This window comes from Morone saxatilis, unplaced genomic scaffold (assembly GCF_004916995.1).
Source record: "Morone saxatilis isolate NCDOM2014 unplaced genomic scaffold, NCSU_SB_2.0 Contig21, whole genome shotgun sequence".
NCBI lineage: Eukaryota > Metazoa > Chordata > Actinopteri > Moronidae > Morone > Morone saxatilis.
Genome location: NW_023339774.1, coordinates 8,371,628 through 8,382,077, shown reverse-complemented (window position 1 = coordinate 8,382,077; position 10,450 = coordinate 8,371,628). Strand labels below are relative to the sequence as shown.

Below are 10,450 nucleotides of genomic sequence, written 5' to 3'. Positions count from 1 at the left end.
TTTTTACCATATTCACCATCATTATTTTTTGTGTAGCATGAACCATTTGCTTATTTGACTAATAAAAAGGAAGAAAATAAACAGTATATGTCATGCATAGCTAAAACATGTAAGAATTATTCCATGAGCCCGTAAATAGCTGAAATCGAAGCAAACATATGCATATGGTCATAAACGTTTCTAGGACTAAACCACTCATTCCACATCTCTCTGTTCTTAAATGCGTTCTTCAAAAAATTTTTTTCTTTGTGTAATACAGCTTCATCTGACTTTCGAACACTTGCAGCCTGATTAGCCAGAAATATTGAGCTAGTAAACACAGGAATATTTAAAGACCTAATTTTTTCACTGCGCTGCTGCTGCTGCAGTGAACTGTTTGGATTTCTTTAAAGAGCATTCCAATTTAAAAACATTTCCTCTCTGGCCTTCCGAAGGGGTCCACCATGCTTGCAAGTATAAAAAAAAAAAAAATCTTTGTTTCATGAAAGACATAATAAACGTTTCAGCTGGTGTGAATCCAATACAAACTACTCAGGCTGTTGGTGGTGGTTTATGTTGCGTGGAGTGCTCAACACAACACTGCACACACCTCACTACACTTCACAACACACCACTAAACACATCACACACACACACACACACAACACACACAAACAAGATCTGATCTCAGTACGCCTCTCTCACAGGCTGACAGATTGAGAGGTTGAAACTAATACTGATGGCACAAATTGATGCAATAGTGTGGTGTGTGTGTGTTGTTGTGTGTGTGTTTTGTAGGCTAAATGATGATCACTGGTCAGAAAGCTTTTAATTACTGAAGACCGATTAAATGTTTACAATTTGTGTTTGTGTATATCCACAAAAAATGCATAACACGAAAACACACAGAACGACATGCATTTAATGAATTGATGACTAACTGTGTACATGTCCGAGGTTAGTCCAAATCTGCTGTCACTCTGTAATACGAGTGTAAATGATACCTGCTAAACATCAGCAGGTTAGCACATTCATTGTGAGCATGTTACTGTATTGATGTGAGCAATTACATCAGAGCACCACAGCCTCACAAAGCCCAGCATGGCTGTAGAGTATTGTTTGCCTGTATGTCTTAATACAGTCAGCAACACTAGGTCGAAACCTAGTATATGCCTGGTCTGTGTAGATCAGTGTGCTAAATTGTGGCCAAATTGTACACAGCAGTAGTGTGTCAAATAATATAAATTCCTGGATATCCCAGTAATATTTGCTCTTAAAGTGTACTAAATAAAATATGTTTCACATACAGCACATTATGTTTATTCATGAGTGATTGTTGACGAGTTAAAACCCGTTATTAGTACGACGTAGTTCATTTTTGGCACCTGTGTCCTGCTGGTTTTCCTCTCTATAAAGCCCTCTGGGAATTGATGAAATGTATTGCACTAAAGTGAAAAACAGAGAAGACAATATTTCAAACAGATGCAATCGGCACTCACAGTGGCAGACTGAAAGTGAACAAAAGCAATAAAAAAAAAAAAAAAAACCCACTCTGTTGTGTTTTAATCACCTAAAAGCCTTTTTGTGAGGCAGAGGGGAATCAGGAGTGGAGGAAGGGAAGGAGATGAAGGAGGGAAATATGGGAGGAAAATGAAGGAAGGGTTAGCGAGGAAAAATACAGAGGGCATGTTCAAGACAAAATGGAAAATACTAATCTTTCTTTTCTTTTCTTGGTAGCATTTGTCTTCTTTTTACTTATACCAACTGTCCCCATGCATCCTCCTCACATCTTAAAATTAATTTTGCTTATTTGGTCATCTATAAGCCAACACAATCATCTCAAAAGCAGCTTTAAAATTGAGTCAGACAATCAAAAATCACACATTTAGATTTAACACACCATTTAAAAACACATGAGGTGTGTAATGTGCTGCTGTGCTAGTTCCTTCTTTATTGGTTTCTATTTTTCTTTAACCTCGCTTACATCCTCTACTCTCTCTCTCTCCGTCATCCTATTCTCTTTACGAGCCTGTCAAGCTGTTCCCATGACAACGGTGACTGCTAGCTGTCAGCTGTTGCCATAGCAATGAGAAATGATCTATCTGGGAGGGTGAACAGCCACATTTGGATTATTTTGTTTGGTGTCGTTTGCACGAGTGTGTGTGTGTGTGTGTCAAGCTCTGATGTTATTCCTTAACTCTGCCCTGCAGGACCAACCAGTCTCCTGTTCTATAAATTCATCAGTCTGATTACAGCAACAAACACACCACAACAAACAAAATTGTCCTAAAAAAGGTGTTCTAAAAACAGAAAAATATTCTGCCTGTACAGTGAGATAATTACAATTACATTTTTACAGTTTCATTTGGGTCACTTGTAACTCTTCATAATACCACAGATGCTGCGTTTGTAAGAAAATAGATTCTAAAATCTTTGAATGTTTAATGTTAATTAAACGACGCGATCTGCGACATCAAGCATCAAATTTAGCAAATGAATCTGTCTGCGTCATATAAGACAAGCTATCCATTTCACAATAATACACATCTTCTTGTGAGGAAAAAATGTCACTTATGGGGAGATTCGTTGCAATCAATCAACCAGATGACAGAAATACAGAAAGCAACTTGTGGAGCTGACACACACATTCATCTAATCGTTATAGTTCACTTCATATTACTGACAATGGTATAGATGGATATAATAATACGGTCTTCGATAATGGATAAACAGTCAGGTTTTATTCCTCTGCTATTCTGTTCAGAGAGGTGATGCTGTCTTGGCTTCAGGCTGCAGACTAATAAGCATTACAATCTCTCTGTAATGTGTCAAAACTGCCGCTCAGATTTAGTACCTGGATAAATATATACAGTCATTCTGTACCTCAGTGTTCAGATACATATAATCGCAAAACAAATCTGAAACTACATGTTGCTCCGGCTGTTTTAAAACATTACTCTCAAGGTTTCTCTTGAAAAAAAATCCAATACTGATTAAATGAAGGATTCAGTCAATTTTTAGGTTAACAGGTTTACAATGATTTTTCAAGTTTACCAACAAACATTTTGAATATAGGACTTTCCAGATAAAATAAATAGTGAAGCATCTCTTAAATTTGTGCTCGCCTCTTTCAGCTGCCTTAGTACTCTGGTCAGAGCTGCACATCAGCAGGTGGATGCACTAACAAGATGAGTAGTGTCAGATGACTGGATCAATAAACATATTAGCAAATCTGTGTGCTATGCCTCTGACTGACACACACACACACAAAACAGAGCAGACAGCTCAGCCCAGCCAACAGCTTGGAAGATAAATAACCTACAGCTAGTTTTCTCATCTTCTGCTCTCCCGTGCACACTCACACAGTCAGACACACAGAAACACACACGATATCTCAGCCATCACCTGTCAATCTGCTCTGCCTCTCAGCTATAAACACTGACTTTTCCAACGAACTGAGGGCTCCATGGAAAGTTTAAAGCTTAGCAGCTCAGAAAGTAACTTTAGGAAAAACACTACTGGAAAGCCACAATGCCCCTTACTTTAAATCTCAGACGGACATGCCAGTTTTATATATATATTTTTACATATCTGCTGCTAGGAGCTCTACAGTTAAAAATCTCATGTCTCAAAAGCATCAGCTATACATGCTGTGAGGTTGAATGTAAAGTCCTCTAAACCAATGTAACAAAATGTTCAACCCTATTAATACCACATATCATTATATTTAAAATGTTTTCTTTCGAATAATTTAATTGTGCCTTTGTATTCATTCTAACAAGATGTCTGATTGTGCTATCCGCGGACCTTGGAGTTCCTTTTCCCCCCCCCCAAGGTCAGTTCTGGGACCAGTCTAATTCTCCCTTTACATGCTCCCTTTAGGGCAAAGTTTTGCTTGCCTTCTTTAAATATTAATACAAATGCTTTTCAAATGTCTTTGTGAAACATAAAGAAAGCCTTACTTACTAACTTGCTAATCTTTTCTTAATTACTTGTTTCTTTCATATCTGCACATGGCAACAATGGCATGGTTAAGGGTAAGGAAGGATTGTGGGATAACTGATTAATTGAGCACTGTTGTGGTGTGGCTGAGTCCATTGCCGGTTGTTGTTTCTTTTTGGGCGATTTTTGTCATTTGTTTTGCTGATTTAATGGTCTGGCTCCGAAGAATGAGAGCTGCTGCTTGGTGATAGACGTTCAGCAGCGCAGTACACACACACTGAGCCGAACAACGAGTGAGAGGAAAAACAGCTGTAGAGCGAGTGTATTTCAACATCTAACTGCGGTGATGACAAGGAATACAGTTACAACTCCAAGGAAGATGAGGACACAGCAGGGACGGGCTGGGACAAGAGAGGCATGAAGCGGGTAGAGGAGCGAGTTAGGTTGGACATTAGAGAAGCGGCGACATAGAGATGGTTAGACACAAGAGTTGGGCCACGAAGAATTGAGACAATAATCTTTAACTGACCCTGCATGACACTGGCATAACATAATGCATGACCTAACCCAGATTGACAACAAGTCACAATTATTAATCACAACTAAACATACAGTAATACTATAACTGTAATTTTAGCACTTATTTTTTGCTTTTTAGTTTGGGAAACAAAAATTTGGATAGCTGATCCTTACTGATAAATCGCCTGTGTACTAGCGAGCTGCAGCTGCATACATTGTCCTCAGACAATACCATGCCATGGGCTTGCATGAAAGCACAAGGTTAAATTTGTCACTGACAGAAGTTTATTAAAACTTTTCCTTACCCTATTTGTCATCTGTCATCTGAACAGTTAAATGCCTCTGGATATTTTTACTATTTGTTACAAAGGAGCAGAAGTCTAATCTCTCTCTCAGACAGGGCATCAGGTAACATTTACGCACACTGACTCTGCTGTGAAAAATCTCCTTTCAAGCATAATTCAGTCATTCCTACGACCTTGTTCGCGTTTGCCTGGATTTGTGAACATCAAGACAAGAACCAAGACAAGAGCCACAATGAGTTCAACTCTGATCTTGCAGACTCATTAGGACCCAAAGGAGATCAAAAAATGGGAGCTTAATATCGAAGGAAAGTTTCAAGGCAAGTTGGCACTTTTTTCAATACAGGGATGTCAGCACTGGTAATGAAAAGCACCTCGTTCGATTATGCAGTAAAAGCTCAGGAAACAGCTGACCTTACATGTCAGCATAGAGTGCTTGCAACTTTGCCTCATAATAGTGCTGTTATATACCTCTGGAGCCTCAAAACTGACAAAATGTAGTAAAAGGTTATCAGACAAGTCCAAATATAGCTGAATACATAATAAAAGTGTTAGTTAAATAAGTGTAGTGAAAACTGAAAAAAAGCATAAAGCTATGTTTCCTTTAACTTCCAACCAGTTGGTACTTATTTATTTTACTCTTCTATTACTACCTATTTTGATTTTATTTCTTTATTTTTGTATTTATTTCCTGATGCAGCATTTCTTTTTCCTAACCACATTAAATTATGCGTTATACGTTTATCATTATGCATATACAATGAGATGGACGTATCCATACATGTCCAGAGAAGTGATTGTTCAATATTTATGTGTTTCTCTTCTTGAAGTTACATTTCCACTATGAAGTTCACTTTTAGAGATACATATTTTTCACCAGATAGGGATAAATGACACAGATAGCGTGGTGCTCTCACAGGATAAGCTCCAGTAATCAACATTTAAACAAGGCTTCAATGAAAGTATTTTCTCTTCTATTCCCTTCCCTCTCTCTCTCTCTCTCTCTCTCTCTGAATCTGAATCTTGGTCTTGCTCTTCAGCTGTCTGTTTCTTTGATGTTCGTGCCAGCTAGGATGCGAGTGGGTGCAATGATTCTCACTGGTAAGATATAGACCCAAAATTCACAATATTCACAAACACACACACAAACAAACGCAAACACACATTCACAACAGACGGAGCTGAACAGAGTCCAAAACATAAGATGTATTCCCTGAAAAACGAAGCTGAATTTCCAGCATGACTACTGACAGCCAGTCTAGCTGAAGTGCGTAAGAAGGGAAACATTAAAAAAGAGGGGGAAAACAAATGATTCTGTGTGGCCTTTGTGTGTCTTCAGTGGGTAGTCAGAAAGCCCAGGCTTTTTTTCCTGAGGAAGCAAAGTCTGCAGGAACAACTGTGTGTATGTGTCTGTGGGGGAGTGAGCGGTAGGTTTCAATAGCGGCAGCTTGATAACGCTCTCCACTCAGCTGTGTTAATAATATCCCACTCTGATGGGCCCTCAATCATACGAGTGCACGCACACAAACACACACACACACACACACACACACACAGAGAGGCAGCTATTATAGTGCTGTTGCTAATATAGAGCAGCGTAATAAGAACAAAAAGCTCTTACTAGGATTACAGCTGTGTGTGTGTGTGTTTGTGTGTGTGTGTGTAGCCTCCACTCTACTGAAAACTCAAATTCTTCTGAACCAAACTGGGAAAACCATTTCTTAATGGATCTGGCTTTGTGCACATTGGCATTATCAAGCTGAAACGGAAAAATTGGCCCGAACTGTTGGCAAAAAATTTGGTGTCAGACTTGCCTAAAATAGCCCTGCCTGCTTTAGCATTGAGAGATCCCTCAGTTAAAGCTGAGGGGCCAAACTCAAACCAGGGAAAAATGTTCCAGATCAAAATTAAATATGTGATATGGGGTGTCCACATACATTTGGCCATATAACATTTGTCTCTCCCACTCTTATGTGTGTAGCGCTGTACACTCTGTACAAGCAGAGATTTTAGATTCCCCAAGAGGCATCTGCAATCAACATTTACGCTCCATATCTGTGTGTCTGTATGTGAGTGTGTGGTTGAGGAGGGGAGCCTCTGCCACTTCTAATTAAAATGAAACATAGAAGGAGGAGGAGGAGGAGGAGGAGGAGGAGGACGACGACGACAACGAAGAGAGAGAAAGAGAGAGAGAGAGAGGGATGCACACAAGGAAAAAGAAGGAAGTGGTTCTTGTCTAATTTTAAGGGAAGCATCATTATTATCAATCATTAGGATTCTGTCACGCTCTGTTTTGTCCATGATTGTCATTAGTGTCCTCATAACAATTTGTCTGTGTGTCAGTGTGTGCGTTTGTGTAATCTCAGCGATGCTCCTAACATATCTCAAACTATGGTACGTGTACCACCAGTGGTACATAAGCATATGATACGATCAAAATACAGCAACATTTGGACTGAAAGAAAGCAGGAGCAAGACAACAGAGCCCACTATTTAGGTGATATACAGTGTAAAAAGTTTGAGAAACACTGCATAGGAACAGCATTCATGGACTTAGTCAAAGGACAAGAATGACAAGTGGGAAAGTTTTTGTTGTCCCTCAGTCTCACTATATAATTTCCGTTAGCAGTGGGAATGTAAATCCCCATCACCCCATTAAATTACCCTAAGACCATAACGAGGATTAAACTGCACCGGCGTGAAAATATATTCCATCTACTGTGCATGACAGCTTTCTGAGCAATTAAAGAGCATTACAAATACAGACAGTGCCGGAGAGGTCATTTCAGAATATGTCTGAACCCCATATTTATATTCTGGACATGGTTGCATTCATCTACTTATGAGCCATTAAATCTCAACGTTTCTCGATGATCTCTTGTGTTTGTCCCCTGCATCTCCAAAGAATTTCAAATTACACAGTTTTCCCTAGGGGTATCACATCCCCAGCGGGCCACCTGCACAGATAATAACCAGAGGGTGCTCTCACAATTATGGCTATAATGGCGATATGATGGATACAAGCTGCAGCTGAGCATCATCAACAACGCTGAAGTATCCATAATTATAGGAAAGAGCCTCCTCAAGGCTGTTACAGCATTTATATGACAGTTACCAAGAGTACAGAGTAAAAAGGCTCCCTTTGGCTCCCTGGTTGTCCCAGCAGTTGTCATGGCAACCAATAAGATACAGTGGGCTCTGCTTTAGAGACCAATAAATTACAGCAATCTCTGTTTTCTGAAAAATGTCTCTGCCCAATCATATCTCTTAGATGAAACAATCTCTCGATGATGGCTTGCTTCTACAAACCCACTTTAGAACCTCAGCAAAAAGGGGGAGAGAGTCCGACTATAATACATCAGTAGTTATGGTTTTTAATGACATTTTAGTCTCACAACAAAATCAAAATGTTGTTGCAGAAGTTTCTCTACTCTGACAAGAATAATAGCTTAGTAGTAAAGCCCCAACAGAGAAAGAGAACGAGAACTAAATAAGGACCCCAAAACCTGTTTGACCGATTGCTACTGCAGAGTTGAGCTTCAATCTCATTCAGCTCTCAAGAAAGAAAAAAGAAACTGAGTCAGCAGCAGTCTGTATTCCTGCCAGGTTGGAAAACAGTGATACTGTGGACTACTGGGAGTACTTCAGCTAAAGCTGGAATATACACGACTAGAAACTTCCAGTTAAGTCTTCCAGTTACTCATCTGAGGGACTAATCAGTCACAAGCCAGACATATTGCTGAAGCTAAGGGCTCCCTAAGGACGAACGAGTGGATGTTGTGGACACAAATTAATTTCTATTTAATTATATAATAGAGTCATTTTATCTGTTGGTCTGTGTACTTCATTTAGCATGTCCAGCCTTTTACCCCACCCTACAATCTGCAACTCTAACAACACCAGAATCAACTCCCAAGTGCGGCATTAGCTGACCGTTAAACACTGATCTAATTATTGGTACCAGTCAAGCAAGCAAAACATGCACCTAATTACAAATAGGCTACACACGCTGTATTACACAGAGGTCAACTGCACAAGGGACTCAGAAAACTGAGCTCATTCCTGTTCACTGAACCTCTTTTCAATATGTTTGCCTTGGTGCATCACAGCCCCGGAAATGAACCCACACTTGGGTGGCTCTTAATTAACCAGGCTCCCCTCAACCATGATCTATTTTTAGGAGAACAGGAGAACACGGTAGCACCCATTTTTTTCCAGTGAGAGCTTCCTGTACACACTGGGGACAAAGGTGAAAAAGAAAAGTTGGTCAGGCCTTCCACAAAATGACTATGTTTACACACACACACACACACACACACACACACCTTTTAACGATCCACAACCCTACCTCAATAAGACCAATAGTTGCACTACTAGACTCTTTACATATGTATTGGCAGTTTCCTACACAATGTGTAATGTGTAATGTATGAAGCTTTTATAGATATGTACATTATATACATTACATTGTATGTATGTACTTTTAAAGTTATATACATTATTACACATTGCTTGTAGCTTATAGCTTTAGCTTTTTATCTGTTTCCTACCTCTCTGAGTGTTTCTTGGACTGCTGTAACATGAGAATCTCCCCTTTGGGGATCAATCAAGTCTTATCTTTGAGGGTTTTTTTTTTATTGGACCCAATGGTGACACTACAAAGAGTAACATCAGAGTGTTTGTGATCCTTAGAAAAATGTATTCTATAATGTGGATTACTGTGTATGAGAAAGCTCTAGTTTGTGTGCTAGTGCGAGTCTTCAAGGGTTTGGGCTCAACGCGAGGCTGGATGAGCAGTTCTTTATTTTCACTGTGTGCTTGTATGTATGTGTTAGAGGTTCGTGTTCACCCAAACGTCAATGCGGTCTTAATAATTCATAATTCACTGACAAAAAAAAAAAAAAAAAAAGTAGTAAAACATTTCTTTGTGTAAACTCCACCCAACTTCTAACCTTGGCCATGACAGTGAAGGCCTCAGCACAGCTTCTCTCACTCTTCATTTATCTAAATAAACTATTACATTTATAACATTCCTCAGATAAACTGTCACCGTCATCATGCTATCAAGGACAGTAAAAGAGTCTAACAGTGCTTTGTGTGTTGCTCTGCACTGCTATCATTCAGCATGAGTGCTAATTTATTCACAGACAAGTTTGTGTCTCCAGCTATTCATTTTAATGACCGACAGCCAAGAAAGCCTACCAATGTTTTCTGGAGAGCGCTCGGATTATTTGAAACAACCGAGCGCCAATAACAGGGTTTGTTTCCCTTTCCTGTTAGAAATAAAAAATAACACATTTAAGCACCAGTTTGATGGTTCCTGTAAAACTAATGACTTTCCTCAGGTGCAAAAAAAAAATGCCAGTGATGAGATTGTTACTGCGTTACTGTTTGTGTGGCTTTCTGCTTTGCTCTTACCTTGCGGCCGTCGCTTGCGTGGCAGTTGACGTTGAGCGGAGTGAGCAAGGCCATTAGCTTTTCCTCGTTTCCGCTCCTGTGAATGCACACACACACGCGCACACACATTACAGATAGGAAACATCCAACACCATAGAGGATTAGCATTGTTTTTCAGCAGGAGACTGTGGGGGAGAAAATGAGGGCGAATGAGATAAGAAGCTTGAGACTGAAGGGAAAAGACTGAGAAATTTAATCTGTAGGAACAGGCTGACATAAAGAAATGTTTGAGGGATGTGTGTGTGTGTGTG

The 10,450-nt window shown here is 39.6% G+C and overlaps 1 protein-coding gene across 1 annotated transcript in view; it reads right to left on the bottom strand.

Moving 5' to 3' along the window:
- LOC118332475 (poly [ADP-ribose] polymerase tankyrase-1-like) overlaps positions 1–10,450 on the bottom strand; it is a gene marked incomplete in the record, with an annotated part of 81,481 nt that overhangs the window by 41,559 nt on the left and 29,472 nt on the right. The window contains 1 exon segment of the mRNA XM_035667779.1: positions 10,161–10,233. Within this exon segment, the coding sequence (XP_035523672.1) occupies positions 10,161–10,233 (73 nt within the window).